At 37.6% G+C, this 19,059-nt stretch overlaps 1 protein-coding gene across 13 annotated transcripts in view; it reads right to left on the bottom strand.

Annotated features, from left to right (window-relative positions):
- The window catches only part of MDM4 (MDM4 regulator of p53), a 38,642-nt gene that overhangs the window by 18,788 nt on the left and 795 nt on the right, over positions 1-19,059 (bottom strand). For 9 of the 13 annotated variants that reach the window (XR_004132241.2, XR_004132242.2, XM_010991384.3 and 6 more), the window contains exons 1-5: positions 17,626-17,777; positions 6,681-6,793; positions 5,015-5,089; positions 2,869-3,002; positions 1,782-1,837 (exon numbers count right to left, since the gene is read on the bottom strand). Coding sequence is in view for 11 of the 13 variants with exons in the window: in XM_010991384.3 (XP_010989686.1) it covers positions 1,782-1,837; positions 2,869-3,002; positions 5,015-5,089; positions 6,681-6,758 (343 nt within the window). In the remaining 2 variants the exon portion in view is untranslated. Of the gene's footprint in view, positions 1-1,781; positions 1,838-2,868; positions 3,003-5,014; positions 5,090-6,680; positions 6,794-6,892; positions 6,964-17,625; positions 17,779-17,844; positions 17,864-19,059 lie in introns of those variants that run through there. The other 4 variants (XM_010991385.3, XM_064477100.1, XM_031438766.2 and 1 more) reach the window with 4 other exon arrangements.

Raw genomic sequence — 19,059 nt, 5'->3', positions numbered from 1 at the left:
CAGAAGTGTTCACCTTACTATCTGGCATGTTAAATTCTGCTGAAGAAGTGCAAGAAAGAAAATGAGAGTAAGAGTGAGAATTATACCCACTCTAGATATTCAGAGAACAGATAATCAGAAAACAAATTTTGCTGAAAGAATAGATCAGCAAATATAAAATTCTCTGAGTATTTCAAGCCTGTGATGACTGTCCCAGGAAAGCTACACTCACAAGTGACTGAATTTCAATAAAGTGCCATATCATTTGCAAGGCCCTCCCTCTAAAACAGAAATTTACAGCTGGGTGAAGTGGGCACCTAGCTCAATGAAACCAACAGGCTTCAAAATTCAACATAAGTTCAAATCACATTTCACTATGACAGCAAAAGTCTCTATGCTCTCACTTTAAAGCATAAATCTTTATTAGGAATGGATTTTTTCCAACTTGTTTCAGTAAACTGCTGAAAAATAGCCAATCTAAAGGGATTACAAAAACGGACTTTCTTCAAAAGACAATGTATCTAAAATCTAATTTGAAACTCACAAAAGGGCTTCATGTAGGAATGGAGAAAGAAAAGTTTCATTCTTCGGAAATGAGTGAGGTTACATTTTAGTTGTATCCAGTTTATTCACTTATCTCTAACACATCAAACCTCACACCCCAAAGCAGCCAGTTTCCTGTACCTAATAAATTAAACTCAAAAGGCAGTATTTAAAAGGTATGGAATCGGGGGTGAGGGTGGCAAGGCATATAGCTCAATGATGAGTGCGTGCTTAGCATGCACGAGGTCCTGGGTTCAATCCCCAGTGTCTCCACTAAAATATATACATACATATATTTAAATAAATCCCCCTCAAAGAAAAACAAAAATTTTTTAAAAGGTACGGAATCAAGCAAAGAGAGAAACTGGTATTCAAATAGCAGAAAGCTGAAATCTTTAGGTGAAAGGTTCTTAGGGGACCTTTATAACAGATGGATCAGGGTGAAACCATGTAAGTCCACAGAATCTAAGCATCACTGAAAGAGGGACAAGCAGATCTCACACGGCTCTGACGTGATGCAACAGGCGTACAAAGCACCACCTAGGTAACCTTCTCAGCAAAAAATTTAAACTTGAATTTATTCAGGGACTGTTAGTTTACCAAAAATAGAAGAGATACAAAAACATGTTAAACAACATCACAGGGATACAATCTCAAACGAGAATGTGGGAAATTCTATAGGACAAAGGATCCATTTCTTCAATAAATAAATGACATAACAAAAGGAAGATTAAGTTTTATAGATTAAAGATACTAAGAGATATATCAACCAAAGGCAAAGTGTGGACTTTGTTTGGATCCTGATGTGAACAAGCCAAATGCAAAAGGTACGTCTTAAATAACTGGGGTTAACTACACATGAACTGGCTACTGGATAGTATTATGGAGTTACTATTCATTTTGTTTAATGTTATTAATTTTGTTGGGTGTAATAATGGCATTGCAGTTATGTTTGAAGGAAAAAAGTCCTTATCTGTTAGAGATTTTTAAAGCCTGTACAGATGAAGGAAATATGGTAAAACATTAACAATTACTAAGTCCTTACAAGACGTGGGCATTAATTATACTAATCTCTATTTTCAGTATATTTGAAAATGAAAAGTCAAATAACACAGTAATCACAATCTGTGTGACAGGTATCTCTCCCAGTCATGCCAAGACAGCATTCAGTTTCCATCTTGATCCTCCTTATTTTCCCATGATTCACGCCCTTGAACTCAAGACTATGATACAGCCTGAAGAAATATGATGTGACATACCTGTAGTAGCAGTAGCTAAAGTGACAAGATTCTTTCTTAGCATATCATAGAGAGGGCTGTCAGAGAGATAAAATAAAAAATTAATAATTCTATGGTTTTCCATTAAAACATTAAGTATATTTCTGATACGTTATCTCCCAACTTTCTCTATGATATATATATGCAGACACAAAATTTTTTCCCCAAAATAGATTTTTAAAAATTATTTAAATATTAACATGTTAATACCCAAGCCCTTGTGTTACTTTGCCCCCATTAAAAAACCTAATTTACATTTTATTTCAAAAGCTAACAGTAACCCAAGTGGGGAGATTTCCTTTGGAGACTATTGCTTCCTTCTAAGAGTTAAGTTTTACATTTTACTGGAGAGTGAGTACAGAAGGGAGTCTTAGAAGACACCATCATCACAAAGCTATAGAGAGAAAAAGAGCACTGGCTTTTAATTACTGATTAGCTTTTGACTGTGTAAGTTAATAACCAGAGACCCTGTGTAGCTGGCGAATGCCACGCAACAGGGCAGCACACCTCTACCATGATTCTTACGAAGCTCACCATCCACCTCAACCTGCCCAGCAACTCTCCATTTCTCGCGTCAGCTCACTCCTCTCTCTTCAACAACTGTCTCACAAAACCCTAACCGAGTTATATCAAGCTCCCTCCTCCGAGGCCTTTCCACATGACGATCAATCTGCCACAAGCTTCTCCTTCCCTTTAATTACCCTTCAGCTCTCAGCTCAAATAGCACTTCCTCAAGGAACTCTTCCTGACCCGTAAGACCCTAAATCTATCCCTTGAGACGGTTTCACGTTCCTTTTCACATAACACTTATCGCAGTGTAACTTTACCACGCACCAACGTGGTAGCTGACTAAGACGGGGAAGGGTCTACTGTCTCATTACTCTCTAAACGTCATACAGTCAGAGACTGTGCGGTCACTGCCACGTTCTCAGTGCCGCACAGCCACCTGCCGTGTGCAGGCCCTTAAATGTTTGTTCACTAAAGGGGTAAGTAACCGTGAATACCCTATGCAGATCCAGTGGTTAGGTATAAGCACCCCAAAAGATAAACAAACCTCCACTCTTTTTACCTTGGATCTTTCACGGAGAAGCTCTGACGACCTAGCAGTTCCCCCAAGAGGTCTCCACCACAATACACCATGTGCTGCTCCTGCTGGTCATACAGCTGCTTCACCATTATATACTGGCCCAGGTAGTGCATGACCTACGTGCAAATAAGACAGCATGAAGGGATCTGTCCAGTGCTGCCAAAAACCACAAATTAACTATGAGGAGATAAGGCGAGTCAGTTTGCTAGATAAAGAAATATTTTACCAGGAACATGCCTGATGTGCTTGTGTAAGAGGACTGCTGCCCCAGTCACAAGGTTCACCCACTTATCACCACTCTGGAGAGTAACAGACCCTTACTTTTTAGAACAGAAATGTACTGATCTGATAGCAAGAAAGAGTGATGAACTTACCGAGTTCCTAGTATTCCCTTAAAAATGTTCTCACCAGTCCAAATAAAGGGGTCTGTTCTATTACTAGAAGTAATAAAATTTAAATTTGCCTGGGTCATAAAAATATTTTCCAAGTCCAGGGGCACATAACCACTATAGGCTTTGATGAGCGTTCACTTAATTCTTTTTGGCAAATAAAAGTACAATGGTTAACAAGCCATCAGCATTTTAAGTGTGTAAAACAGAGAATTCAAGTGTTTATCAAATGAAAATTTAGTCTACCTGAACTTTTTCACAGAGTTCACAAAATAGAAGGGAACACAGACAAGTTCATGATTCGATATTTTAAAATTATCTGATTTTCCTAATGTTTCCTCCAGGTGGTAGAGTTTTTAAGACTGCTTAATAGTTAGGTTAACTTAATGATCACAAGCAGACCAAAGCTGCTATCTTTATCTTTAGGCCCTTATTATTACATATTTGCACAAAATTTTTCCCTATACTGTTCCCAGTATATTGGAGTAATGATGCTCTTAGGCTCCCCTCCATCCCAGGCAACATGTCTCCGTATTAACGGAGCTCTCATATCTAATCAAGTATCTAGAGAAAAGTAAGATGGGGAAGAATACATACTATAAGAAAAAAAAAAGGAGTTTTATATTTATGTCTGTCCAACTTTCAGAAAAAAATAAATCCACTCTGTACAAAGATCTTCTAAAACACTAGACTAAATTTGTATATACTACTACTATTCTCATTATACCACACTGCCTCAATGCACATACTGATAACTAATATTTAAAAATAAAAAACTAGAAAATTCCTCTTTATGCACCAGGTGGTGTCCAGATTCATAACAGAGAGCTTATTGCGTAAACTGATCTGTCAACTTTCTCCTATAAAACAACCTCCCTGAACAACATGTAATTAATTTCGTCTTAACCCAGGCAAACTCTGCCATGCTACTGAAGGAGATACTACAGTGCATTATAATGATGCTACTGATATAAAAATCCACTTTAATAAAAGTTTGGAAAAAAGTCATATTCATCAGATTTCAGGTATAGAGTCCAAAATGATACGCTTAATTCAAAATGATAAAGGAAATATGAGTATTGCAGAAAATCTGAAATGCCTCCAGATTTGTTTCCTTGAGAGGTAGAATGGCTCAGGGGTACAGCATTGCTAACAGGTGTCAAGCTTTTAAGAAAAGTCCAAAAAAAGCTTATTAATTGTGCACACTGTTTAAAAAGGGTTAGATCTTTACCCTACTAAATCCAAGCAGTTTGAAGAGATTAACATTTTAATACTGAGTCATTTCCACTTAAAGAACTCAATCTGGTTTGTTTAAAAAAAAAATTCAGAAACTAAATAAATTATTTAAATGTATACTGTTTAAAATAACTCACTGTTCTCAGAAGAGTATCTGATACATTTATAATGAAAAATTACTGCACTGAATTCCTGCCTGGCAGCATATCCTATAAATCATAGACAGTGTCATTTTTTTAAATCTTGTACATGTTTCACATTTTAACTCTGAGATCAATGAACTTATGGTTCATCTCATGTTTAGCTGACAACACACTTTGTTTAAAAGGAAATTTAAAGGAAATATAAAGTTCAACTTAGCTCGATGGTCTTTAAAACAGAACAAAAGTCACTCCAGTACCTCAGGAGAACTTACTTTTTTAGGCCTAATTTCAGAATTACACATTCATAAAGTTCTACTTCTCAGCTTTTCTTAAAACGGAAAATTTTCTTTGATGGCTTACCTCTTTAACAGTGAACATTTCACCTTGTGCACCTGCTGCCTGCAAAATCTTCAAAAGTGGCAGTTTCGGTCGTACCTGATATAAACATAAAATAAACCTGTTCTTTACATTTCAATTATATTGGTTTCTGAAACCCTAGGGGAAAACAAACCCCCTCAAACTTTTTTTTTAACAAACACCTGGTAGACACTTAGCATCTTTAATAACTACAGATGATCAGACTATTACTTGTTGCCTTCCTGAAAAATCACGTTTTCAAAAGACAGCACATTCACACCCCTTAGGATGGCTAAGATAAATGGAAAAAAGAAAAGAAAATAACAAGTGTTGGTGAGGATGTGAAGAAACTGGAACTCTTGTGCGCTGCTAGTGGGAATATAAAATGGTGCATAGCTGCTATGGAAAACAGTTTGGTAGTTACTCAAAAAGTTAAACACAGAATTACCATATGATCCAGCAGTTTCACTCCTAGGCATGTATCTAAAAGAACTGAAAGCAAGGACTCAAACAAACGTGTGTACATTGGTGTACACAGCAACATCATTCATAATAGCCAAAAGATGGAAACACCACTGACAGATGAATGGATAAACAAGGTGTGGTATATACATACAAGGGATAATGACTTTGTTTGGCATCTCTTGACTCTGTACAGTCTGTCTTTAGTCATACAATTTAATTTTTTTCATTTTATATAATCAAATTTATGTCTCTCTTCCTCTTACAGCCTCCTTAGTTTTTGTCTTACTTAAGGCCTCCCTTATTCTAAAGTTTCACAAATATTTCCTAAATTTTCTTCTAATATTTTTATCATTTCACTTTTTATGTTTAAATCTTTATCTCTCTGGCACTTTGTTTTTCTACAAGGTTTGGGGTCTTCATTTGTTTCCTTCTAGAGATGGCCAATTAAGTCAAAACCATTTATTATATAAGTCACATTTCCCCCCATCAAATCCAAATTCCATTTTTATCATAAATTAAGGTACATAATACTATATATGGTACAATGTTTATGAAAACCAAAACAAAATTATGTATTTTTATGTTAGAGGAAAAGATCTGGAACAAGATCCATCAAGTGTTATCCCAGGGAAGGGACTCTGAGGGAAGAAGGGAAGAAAGGAGTCTCTACAGATAAATACTTGACAGATAAATACATGATAAAGTTTGAATTTTTTTATAAGAATACATTTGCTATACTTACAATTTAAAATTGATTTTTAAAGAAAACAAACTAGTTACAATGAAGTGAGAAAAACAGAAAACAAATATATAACTTGGCCCCAAATTTTCCACTAGCTACCCAGACCCTAAAACATAATAGTTTTCAGAATGTGCCATTTTGAGCAATCTGTAACCTCCAATATTTATTTAATCAATGATCAATTCAAATTTATGAGCATTGGTACTGTTTACTAGTTTCCCTCGTATGACATTTTACAAAGTAATCCTTTCTGGTCTGCATAAAATCCTACAGTGAAGCCAGCTACATGCCCCAGTTCAATTTTTAAAAACTTAAAAGAAAAATAGGTTTACTTATTTATTTAATTTTTAGAGGAGGTACTGGGAATTGAACCCAGGACCCTGTGTATGCTAAGCATGCGCTCTACCACTTGAACTATACTCTCCCCCAAAAGAAAAATAGGAATGCCTAAAAATAACTTACCTGGTTGGTTTGTTCTGGAGAGATCCTGCAAGCACTGTCAGATGTTGAACACTGTGCAGAGGTGGAAAATGACGTCATTTTGGCAGTGAAAATATTACAGTCCGTTGATAAATCTAAAAGGAAAAAAAAAAATTATAAAATCTCTTCTAAAGGAGAAAATTCTCTTTAGAATTTACAAAAAAGCAGCTAGCAGAAGTAAAAAAGACACATACATCAGAGTACAACTGCAATATACCCATGCTGAGGTTCCTGTTACCCTTCTGATCACTTTTTATTTCAGATCCTGCAAAAAAAAGGAGCTTAATTAAGAGTAAGAACCATCTCGACTTCCCTCAAGCGAAGCCTGCAAGAGAAACAGGTTCAGGCATGCTCCGACCTCCACACTGATGATGAGTCAACTGTTCCAGCTAGAAGTGAAATGTACAATCATTATGTCCCCAGTGGATCAGATTATTCTTCAGCATCTCCTCCCCTCTTGGACAGTGCTCGAGAGCACCCCTAGAAGACAGACGCACAGCTGGGGATTACCAAGATTAAGTAATAGATTAAGATTCCAAGATTACACCAAGGAAAACCTCTGCAACAAGCTGGAACATGTCTTGGCAAGAGACCACAGGAAAGTAAAGAGTTAAAATATTCAGTATCAGTTAAAGCAGCTTTTAAAATGTGCCAAACCCAAAAAGAGTACACCAAATAAATACCTATATAAAATGGTGTTAAACTAAGGTGGATATACATAGCCATCAAGGAAAGATATAACATGAAATGAAATAAAGAGTAAGGTATAAAGTTTTTCACCTTTTACCTTTTGTTCTTAAAAAAAAAAAAACTATAGAGAAGGAAAATAAATTTTTAAATAAACTGAGTTTACCTGCAGAACTTCTCCTAGGAAACAGGTGACAAAAGTCAGTGAAATTTATGAATTAAAAAAACCAACACTCTGGCTTACAGCTACAAAGATTCCTCACTCTCCTCAGAAGTCTTATTAACTACAACAGAGTATAAATTCCACCCTCCTTCTATCAGGTTCCCTTGCTACAAAACGGGAAATCAAACAGGACATAAGCATAACATAATTTTAAAGCACCTAGCTTTTAACTGGCATTTCAAACCTTAAAAATTAAAAATATTTTTAAAAAAATTTCATCTCCCCAAATCTGCTAGTCCTGTAAGTCTTCGCCATCTTAGTAAATGGCAGCTCCACCCTTTCAGTTACTCAGGTCAATGACATTGAAGCTACCCTTGATTCCTTTTTTCCCTCACACTTGACACCCAGTTTATGAATAAATTCTGAAGCTCTATCTTCAAGGTATATTCAAAATCAAACCACTTCTCCCTACTTCCATCATTACTACACTAACCACGCTGCCCACCTCTGAACTGCATTAGCCCCTAAAGGTTTTCTTGTTTCCACCCTTGCCCCTCTGGCTCCTAACCTCCTCCTTTTGTCTTTGCTCAAAACATCAGTTTATCAATGAGGCCTTCCAATGACCACACAACCCCCAACCCCTAGTATTCCTTATTGCCTCCCTGCTTTATTTTTCTTTTCTTCACTGTTCTTTTTACCAGCAACACACTGTTTAGTTTTAATTTTTATCACGTAAAACATAAACTGTAAGTGGAATGGGATTTCCATTTATTTGTTCATTAATATATCTTGAGTGCCTAAACTGACAATTATGTATGTGGCAGAACATGGTGGATACAAATATTAATAACAGTGTGGATGTTTCCAAAAACGGCCCCCAGTGAACCACATCTCCTAACTGGCTTCTCTACTGAAGACCACATAGAAAGGCCATGTGGAGAAGCTCAGTCATCCAGCTGCGCTCAGCTTTCCAGCCACATCCTCCAAAGCACCACACATCTCAGGACACTTCAATGCCAGCTGACACCTAACTACAGCTCTACGACAGACTACAAGTGAGACCAACAGAACCAACTCACTGAATGGGATGTTCATCCCACAGAACCCAGCCCACAGAATCATAAGAAATAAAATGGCTGCTGTTTTAACTCACTAAGTTGTTGGGTGGTTTATTACAACACAGGATTGGATAATGATAATCAAAACAAATGGCAAAGACTTATATAGAGCTTACTCTGTATCAAGTACATATATTAATCCACTAAATACTTTTTTTAAACATTTTTTATTGAGTTATAGTCATTTTACAATGTTGTGTCAAATTCCAGTGTACAGCATGATTTTTCAGTTATACATGAACATACATATTCATTGTCACATTTTTTTCGCTGTGAGCTACCACAAGATCTTGTATGTATTTCCCTGTGCTATAATCCACTAAATACTTAAATAATCCTATGACATACGCATTATTATCATCTTTATTTTACAGATTAAGCAAGAGAAGCACAATGACATTATTTGCCCAAGATCACACAATTAGTAAACTGCTGAACTCAAGGGTTAAACTCAGAAAAGCTCTGAAGTCCCCACACAGCAGTATTTTTTCCCATTAGACCTCAAGTGCACAAAATTAATCACAATCCTTTCCTTCAAGACATACTCTCATTGTTCATCCACACACGGCCCACTTTCACTTATTTTTAATAATGCAATAAGCATCCACAAACCAGGACTCTGACAACAATCTATATTTAACTGTAAGATTCTCCCATCCCACTCCCCTGCCTCCTCCCCAAAATCATCCTGAATCCTGTTTTGATTTTCTTCCCTTTCTTTTTATGCACTTTATTGCATTAAAATGGAATCCTAAAAAGGATATATTTTTAGTTTAGTTTGCTTTTAATTTTAAAAAAGAAAGGAAGCATATTATATGTAATTTTAGGAATTTTTATTTCACTAAATTCCTGTCATGTCATTTGAGTTCCTTCATATAAAATTCACCATTTTAAAATGTACAATTCAGTGACATTAAGTACCTCACAATGTTGCACCCCATCACCACTATCCATCTCCAGAACTTTTTCATCACTGCAAACTGAAACTCTGTACCCATTAAACAGGAACTCCCCCATTATTCCCTCTCCCCAGACCCTGGAAACCACCACCCTACTTTCTGTCTCTATGAATATGCCCATTCTAGGTACCTCAGATAAGTGAAATCACACAATATTTGTCCTTTTGTGTCTGGCTTATAAAATTTAGCACAATGTCTTCAATATTCACCCACGTCATAATATACTTTATTTTTCATTTATTTTGACTACTGTATATTTCCAGTGTGTGATGGATATCTGAGTTGTTTCCAGGGCTTTCACTATTATGAATACTGCTTTTAACATTCTTGTATACGTGCAAAAAAGTATCTGTTGGGCATATCTACAGGAGAAATTACTGGGTCATAGCATATAGGAATATTCAACTTTAGGATCTGACACAAGCTGTCTTCGAAGTCTTTGCATCAATTTATAATCCTACCAACAATGTATAAGACATCCTGTGAATCCACGTCCTTTCCAACATCTGATGTCCTAAGACTTTCTAATTTTTCCCAATCAAATAGACATAGGCTTGACTTGTGTTTCCCTGATCACTAATGATGCTCTTTATATGCTTATCAACCACATGTGTTTCCTTGTGTTGTCTTTTACACATTTTTCTAATTGATTTTGTTATACTTACTTGATTTGTAATAGTTCTTTTTAATTTTTTTTAATATTAAACCTTTGTCAACCAGGTGTCCTGCAAATATCTTCTCCCAATTTGTAATGTCCTTTCCATTTGCTTTTATAAGCAAAAACTTAATTTCAATATAGCCAAATTTATATTTATCAATCTCCTCTTTTTTAATCAATGATTTCTGTCTGGTTTAAGCAATCTTTTACTCTCCAAGGTCTCACTTTCCCCTATACTTTCTACTAAGATTGGGGGCAGGGGTAGTGTCTACTAAATTTGTTAATTTTTGTTTATTACATTTTAAACTTTTAATCCATCTGGAGTTGACTTTTTCCTTTTAGAGATTTTTTTTTCCCCATATGGATGGCCATTTTTTTCCAGCTCAACTTATTGAACATGCCTTTCTCTCTTGATTGACAACCACCTTTGTTGTATATAAACACACATGGGTGTTTGTAAGCTCTCTATTCTAGTCCAGCTATCTGGTAGGGCAAGTCTTCCCTCTCCCCCAACCCTCATTCCTTTTTAGAAGTGACCAACTATTCTTGGCCCCTTAACTCTTCCATATAAATTTTAGTATCATCAAATTCCATGAAAATCCCTGTTGGGATTATGAATTACATCACATTTAAGGTATAGATTAAACTGTTTTCCAATTCATTAACACAACATATTCCTCTATTTATTAAGGTCTTATCTCTACTTAGTAAAGTTTTACAATTTTCCCTTTAAAGGTCAAGCACATTTGTGTTAGACTAATTTCTAAAGTTGATATTCCGATACTAGTGGGATGCCTTCTCTTTCATTTTTAGTGGGTTTTGCGTATGTACAGAAATACAAATGACTTTCATTAATCTTACATCCAGTCACTTGCTAAACTTTTATAATTATTTCTAATAATTTATCTGTGGATCCTTCTGTTTTGTATATAAATGACCATATCACCTGCAGTTACTAAAATTCGATTCCCTTCTTTCTAATTCTTGTGTCTCTAATATCTTCTACTTGTCTTACTTTACTGCTTAGGACTGTCAATACAGTGTTGAATACACACAATATCAGGCATCTTTGTCTCTGAATTTAAAGGGCGTGCTTCAGATGTTTCCCTATACAATGTTTTCTTTATTTTTTTTCCAACAGGTACTCTTTTATCATCTTAGAAAGGCTCCTTTTCTTCCATATTAATATACCATGGGAGAGTGATTTAGAAAATGCTTTTTCTGTACCTATTGAGATGATCTTTTTTTTTTCTTTTAATCTACTAATGTGGTGAATTTTGAATTTCATTTATGGATTTTCTAATACTAAACCCTTGCACACCTGAGATAGACCCAACTTGGTTTTGAACATTACTCCTTTTTGCACACTGTTGGTTTTGATTTGCTACTATTTTGTTTAGGTTGTAAAGTCTCTACCAGTGAATGAAATAGCTCTGTAATTTTCCACTGTCAAGTTTTTGTCTCATTTGGATATCAGGGTTAGCTGGCTCTAACAGAATAAATTGTTTAGTCCTTACTTTCTATTGTCTGGAAAAAAATTCTACAAAATTGAGATGTTCTGGTCCTTGAAAGACTGAGTCATCACTTGTTTTTTTCTCAACCCCTCCTCACAAGTATAGGCTTCTGTAATGCCCTGATTTACTCTTGAGAAGAGCTCAACACAGCAAGTGCAGAGAAAAGCAATTCCAAAGTAATGAGACCGGGGAGAAACAACAGCAGTATTCCAGTGGTCCCCTTCCCCTGTGGTCTGACTCTCCTACAGTCATGCCTGGCTGACTCCTGCCCTAGGCCAAACACCCCAACACCACAACCCACACACACAGCAGTTCAGAACAGCCCACCCCACCCATTTGTTTCTCACAGTATTTTCCTTTCGCAGAACCTCTGGGGATGATTTGGGAGAAGGGAGTCAGCAGTCACGCTAGTTCAGCACCTGAATAGGAACACGACGTGACCTCTTGGCAGCACTGAACAATTTAAAGTTCAATAAGGATTTACTTTAACACCCAGTAGAAGTGTTGTGCCATTAAAAAGATACTGATTTAAGCACCATGGAGTTCAGAGCAGGACAAATTACTTTTGATTGCAAAGCAGAGGAGGAACGAGAAGAAATGGAAACAGAAGTGGAAGGATTTGTAAACGGGAGATTACTGGAAAGAACGGGAGGGGAAATATCATGAGCGAGGGCACTGTTCATGGAAGTATGCGAGAAATGAAGTCAGCTGATGGGCTCTGAACCCAAGGCAAGATCTTGTCCCTTTTTCACCTGGAGTCTCTTTTGAGTACAACAGGGTTAGGTATTGTTACTTGCTCCTTAAAAGAGAAAATTGAGGCTTAAAGAAGTCAAATAACTTGCCCAAGATGAAAGCTTATCCTTCCCCAGTACAGCTTGCTGCCAGTTAGTAGTTATATTCAGTTGCCCAAACCAGGAAGTTAGGAGTCACCATGATCTTTCCCTCTTCCTCCGTTATCATATCATCAAACCTTACAGATCTTTAACTCCTAAATCTTTCAAACCACCCCCCCTTCAACTTCATGACCAGTTCCCAAACCAAAAAATGTTAACTTCTTGCCTGTGTCACATCAACAGACTCTTAACTGGCTCTCTAAACCCAGTTCAACCCAAACTCCACACTATAGCCAGAAGGATTAAAAAACCAAAATGAAACAATCTTACAGTGCCAGATCCTGCTCTACAGCTTGCTACCTCTCTAAAGGGAAACAGTCTAACCCCGCAGCACTTCACCAGTCTTTTCAACTTGCCCTGCTCGTCCCCATGCTTCCTGCACCCCAGCCACACTGATCTTTTGGTTTTTCAACCTGGGCCTTTGCACAATCTTCCTTCATTTTGAACACTAAGTTCTGAACAAGACTGATTCATCCTAAACCTTCCAGTCTCAGGTTAAATGTCACCTCCTCAACAGTCATTAACAGCTGCTAAAACCATTTAAGTAAAAGGTTGGGGAAAGAGAGGACTTTAAGGGGCTCAACCACCAGATCAGCTGGAACCTAAGGGATAATGACATTGACCTTTCCTGACCCCTTCAACTTCGATCAACTAAAGCTTGGACTCTGCCTGCCACCCAAGCCTCTTCATGAATATGCGTGTACCCTTAGCTTAAAATTTCCCCAATTTTGATGTTCTGGGCAACACTGCTTTGAGAAAAATCCCTAGAGTTTTTCTTACTTGCTGCAAATGATAAATCCTTCCTTCTCCTGAGGGAAAAAAAGAAAAAAAAAAATGAGCAGGCTTACCGCATTTAACCAACTGACCAAACTTATCTTTAAAAAGAGGGTCATTCAATGAATGTATGTATGTTCATATATAACAGAAAAATTGTGCTGTACACTGGAATTTGACACATTGTAAAATGACTGTAACTCAATAAAAAAATGTTTAAAAAAAAAAAAAAGAGGGTCATTCACACATCATGTACTTCCTGAGTGAAGCAACAGGAAGCACTCAGTACGTCCTCTGAAGTATTCTTGACGCCTCCCCCCAACAAAAAAATCCAAATCAAGCTTCTAGATCTAACTACTGTTTGTAGGGAAAAATGGAGGGTGAAGGAATAAGTAAACAATACTAAAAGCAGGCAATTAGCTAAGTCCAGAATGTGGGAAATTCTACAGAACCTTGGAGGTAGTGTTATGGTGAAGGAGAAACTTTAAGAGACTGTTACCAGACTTAAAAAACCTAACACAATGTGCAGACTTTGTTCAAGTCCTGATTCAAACAAGCCACCTGTAAAATGTCATTTTTTTCCTAAACAATCAGGAAATTTTGAATTATGCACTAAGTACTATTAAGAAGCTGCTATCCCTAAATTATACACTTTTTTTTACAGAAATTGATAATCAATGAGAAGTATTTTTTATCAATTAGTCCTCAGTGTTTTAAAAACACTTGAACCAAAAAACAAAGTTAAGAGAAATTTTATTTAATTTAAATCATAAGATGATTTAAGGATTTTTGAAAGGAAGCAAAATTATATAGGAATGATAAAGAATTAAAATAACTATTTCAACTACTAGTAATATACAACAGAAAAGAAGCAGAGTGTTCTCCTCATTAAGAGGAGATAGTAAAAAAAAATACAGAAGCTGCTAATGGTAGTAGAAAGGCAATGTAGTAACTTCTTAAAAAATCCTAACATAAGAGCTACAGCCTGACATATTTAAAGGCAAAATGACACATCTGTGAAATGCTTTAAAATATTTAAAAGGTGAGAAAACAGAAAAAAACACTGAATTAAAACAGTAAGTTTTAATTACCTTGTTGAATCATACACAGCAAATGTGTAAGAAATCACAAAAATTCCATGTGTTTAACTATTGTATCTTGAAAAAAACTAGTAACCTTAGAAATACTATTCCAGTTACATTAAAAGAATCATTATTACTAACCTGTACTGCTTTGGCTCTCTGGAGATGGGATTCTTTGCTGCTAATAATAAACCCTGGGGAGGAGCACAGAGATCTGAAAAGAATTCACCTTTTCAATGAGTGAGGGAACAAAGTCCTTTTTGCAGTCTTCTTCGCTTCCTTTCAAAAGAACTCTCCCTCAAGAGCCATGTGCTTATTGAAAGAGAAGTCAATTCCACCACTTGGGTCCACAATACAGCAGAACTAGGAACATCCCAGAGCAGGCCAAAATACCCTAGTTTTTCAGGGCATCTGAGGAATGAAGGACTATCCTACATGGACCTGTACAGCTGACTCAGCAGGCACTCCCAGTTCCAGAAACTCATCCTCATCACTGGGTATGTGTAAATTAGCTTTCATGATTCATTTCCAACTTACTCTCCACTCCATCTTGGTACTCCTCTCCAGTATCCACTTCCACCACTCAATGCCTACCATGATGACCTTAGTTTCTTGAATTTGTCTAGCTCTTCACCTCTCAGAGTTTTTAGTATGAGCTGTTCAAACTACAAGTTGTATTCCAGTTGGTCTTAACTCCTCCCCTCTATTAATGAAATAGAACAGAATAGAAAATAAAAGTGAATAACAAAGTTCTGTTCTGTGGAACTTGTTTCTGTTATTGAAAATTGTCAACATTTAACATACTTAAGCACCTTTGTGTCAGGCGTTCGTTAAGGCAGTTTATATTCAACAACTCATTTAATCCTTACAGAGATCCTTAAGGTAGATATATTATTGTCCTCATTTTCAGAAGAGGGAACCGAGGCAGAGGGGAAGTTAACTTATCCAAATTCATGGTCTTAAGAGTCCCAGCACTCTGGCTGCACAGCCAGAGCTCTTAACTATTACCCCTCCTACGTGTACTGGGTCATAGTATAAAATTTACTTTTTACTGAGAGTCATGGTTTAAAAGTTTGAAAGCTACTGCCTTAGCACCTGTCCCTACTCCTCTTCTATGCTCTATTTTCTAGTCTTGAAAATTCTTCTTCATTCTTCTACCTAGGTCAAAGGTCATTTCCTTGGTCAAGGCTTTTCTGACTCCCCAAAGGAAGCTGATGGCACCAGAGCACCTCTATTAAAACACTTACCACTGATGTTTTTACGTATGTCCCTACTGGATTGAAATCATAGAGAGCAGAACAGTCTTATTCATCTCTCAGGGATGACGGAAGAGTAGTTTTTATCCTACATTTAGTCCAAGAGACTCCTATACCTCATCTCCAAATCTCTACCTTTGAAGACAACTGTGATTTGAAGACTAATCAAATTAAAAACTTCTTGTCAGATGTTAGCAAAACTAATCATTATCAATTCTTTAAAATCCTAAAGACCTCTAGTAAAAACTACCATCTGATTCTCTTCCAACAAGATACATAAAAGTAATAGAAACCAACTTTTTTCTTTTAAAAGAGAAACTACCATTGAGACATTGGTTCAGTTCCTTACCAGGTGTGTTACACATTTTAAAAAGGTGAAGTGTGTAGCAAGAGTATGCTCCAGCACAGTCTGCAAAACAAACAGTATGCCAAGAAACAACCTAAAAATCCATCAATGGGGAACTGGCTAAGGAAATTCTTGTACAACCCTATAACGCAATACTACGCAAGTCCTTAAAAGAAAATATTATATGTATACTTTGTGGAAAGCTGTCCCTGATTTGTCCCTATTTGAAAAACTCAAGGTGCAGAACAATAGATTCAAAATGATCCCACTGTTGTTTAAAAACGTGAGCATGCATGGAAAAAGTCAGGAACGACATAATATCAAATAGCTAAGGTAGCCAGCTTGAGGAGGGAACAGGTTAGGGACAGGTTAACGGACAGTTAACTTTACACACTTCCGTATTGTGCGTTTGTTTGTTTTTTTCCAAACAACAGGCAAGTACTATTTTGGTTTTTTTAAAAACTGTAAAAGTTTTTAAAGTTGTGATCCCTACCACACTGTGAAACAAAATATTATGAAATAAATACTTCTAAATTAACTTTTCATAGCAAGAAAGTATGAGGAGGGAGGGTATTAAACCCAAACTACGACGCACTAATACCTAATACCAAAAGGACCAAATATTTTTGATTGATAACTTGTTCCGCGTGCCAACATCCCAAGGCATGGAGGAGCTCCCTAACAAGCTTTTCTAGACGAAGGAAAAGAATTGCAGCATACCCTCTGGCTGTCGCTTTAAAACAATGGTTTTCAAACTTAAGGGTGTACAAGAATCAATTGGGAAATGTGCTGGTTAAAATACGTATTCCCGGGGGAAGGGTGTATTTCAAGCGGTAGAGCACATGCTTAGCATACACGAGGTCCTAGGTTCAATTCCCGGTACTTCCTCTAAAAAATTAATAAGTAAAACTAATTATCTACCCCCTAAAAAGGATGAATAAAAGGCTTTTTAAAAAAATACATATTCCCGAGCCCCATCTCCTTATACTCTAGGGAAATCTGGATGTGCCCCCTCTCCCAAGCATTCTTGAAACACTCAAGTGCCTCTGAGAGATAGTCCTCAGCCCTTAAAACTACTACCTTAAAATCCTGAAGACACCTCAATGTCATTCTCTCCGCCTCCCACCCTTGCTCCAAAGTGCCTCAGTCGTCCTCAATTTCTGGGTCCAGTTAAACATCTTCAATCTGACTATTCGTATTTTTAGGTACGTTGACCTGTTGCCCGTTCCGCCTCATCTCACCCCCCCCCCCACCTCCGTTTTTATCCTCCGCGGGTCCTCATCTTTTAACCCTTCCCCCACCAGCCCTTCTTGCGCCGGGTGAGACCGTCCCCACGCTGCCACCCCCGCCTCTAGCTCCTCCCGCCGGCTACCCCCGCTCCAGGGCCTGCGGAACTGGTCGCGCCGCGCCCGCTCCCCACTCTCCACTTCCCGCCCCCAGCCTCCCGGCACCCCACGGATGAAACCAAGAGCCACACCTTACGGCCGCTCCATGAGTCGCTCCCCCGCCGAGCCCCGGGGGGAGGGGGCGTCACTCACAGGCCCTAAGGCCTCAGCGGCATTTTGAAACGGCGAGTGGCTGGGGCAACTTCCGGCCTCCGCAACAGATTTCCTACAAGGGCTTCCGGTGAGGCCTCCGGAAACCATAGATGGGACAACTGAAGGGCTAGAGAGCTAGAAGGCTGAGCTGTCCCTACCATAGAGTAGATTCCAGTCTGGGGAAAGAGAGTCGCAGGACCTGGAGACTAATAGAGTTGTGAGGTTTCAAGAGAGAACATTTCAGCAAGTTGTAGGGTCTTGTGATATTTGCAAACATGTCCTGGGAAATCAAAAAAACAGGGAGGGTAGAAAGCTAAAAGCATAATCAGAAGCCACCTTTTAAGCTCTTCAGAAAAACGCTACTCCCTCTGTTCCTCCGTGTTAACTGATTCATTCTAACACCCAGAGGTGCCTGGAGAGGGGAAACTGCGTCCTAGTGCTGTCGCTAACTGGGGGAGGACAACACTAGTATATACAAGAATCACATTACAGGATACGCGGTAAATGCTAGAAGAGAGGTGCAAAGGACAACGAGGTGGAGTTTATTTGGCTCACACAGCCAGGTCATCTAGCCTAATCTCTCCCAACACAAAAGTACTTTCAACAAACCTCTCAGACAGGCTGTCTTCAACCTCTGCCAGTGTCAAATGGCATGACCTCCCCCAGATACCTCATTTCATTTATTTTAGGATGATTCTAGATGTTAGAGGGTTTTTTGAGCTGAAATATGTTATTTAGCCATTTCTATTGGTTTCACTTCTGCACTCGGGAGAAGAGTAAGGCTTCATTCTTTTCAATGTAAGTACTATTTTGTTGTTTGAAGACAGCTACCATGTCCCATCTCTAACTCTTCTGTTTCGGTTTTCTGCAGGCTAAAAATCCCCTTAGAGCTTTCACCTATTTATTTGCCATGGCTTCAAGCCCCTTTGCCACCCTTCTGAACAGGCACCTGTTTGTCCTATTTAAGATATGACTCCAAGAGCCAGATACACATCCATGCAAAATAAAATGGAGCAATGACCTCTCTTAATTTGCACATTGCACCTTGGTCTATTTCTGACATAACCTCCACTGAGGTGGGAGACCAAGTTCTGTAAGTAAGCTAAAGAATTAATTTTTTTTTCACAGTTACTCCCAGAGAGCTTAAAGTAAGCAACCACCTCTCTCAAAAAAATAAATAAATAAATAAAGGGATAGGGCTTTTTGAGATGAAACACTGTCAACTATTTCTCCTCTCTTTTTCTGCAATTAATTTTAATTTTTTTTAAAAAACTTAGTGTTTCTTTAATGGGGAGAGGTAATTAGGTTATTTATTCATTTATTTATTTTTAATGGAGGTACTAGGAATTGAACCCAGGACCTCATGCATGCTA

Source organism: Camelus dromedarius, chromosome 21, assembly GCF_036321535.1.
Source record: "Camelus dromedarius isolate mCamDro1 chromosome 21, mCamDro1.pat, whole genome shotgun sequence".
Classification (NCBI taxonomy): domain Eukaryota; kingdom Metazoa; phylum Chordata; class Mammalia; order Artiodactyla; family Camelidae; genus Camelus; species Camelus dromedarius.
The sequence above is the reverse complement of the archived record's forward strand: the minus strand, read 5'-3'. Positions and strand labels throughout refer to the sequence as shown.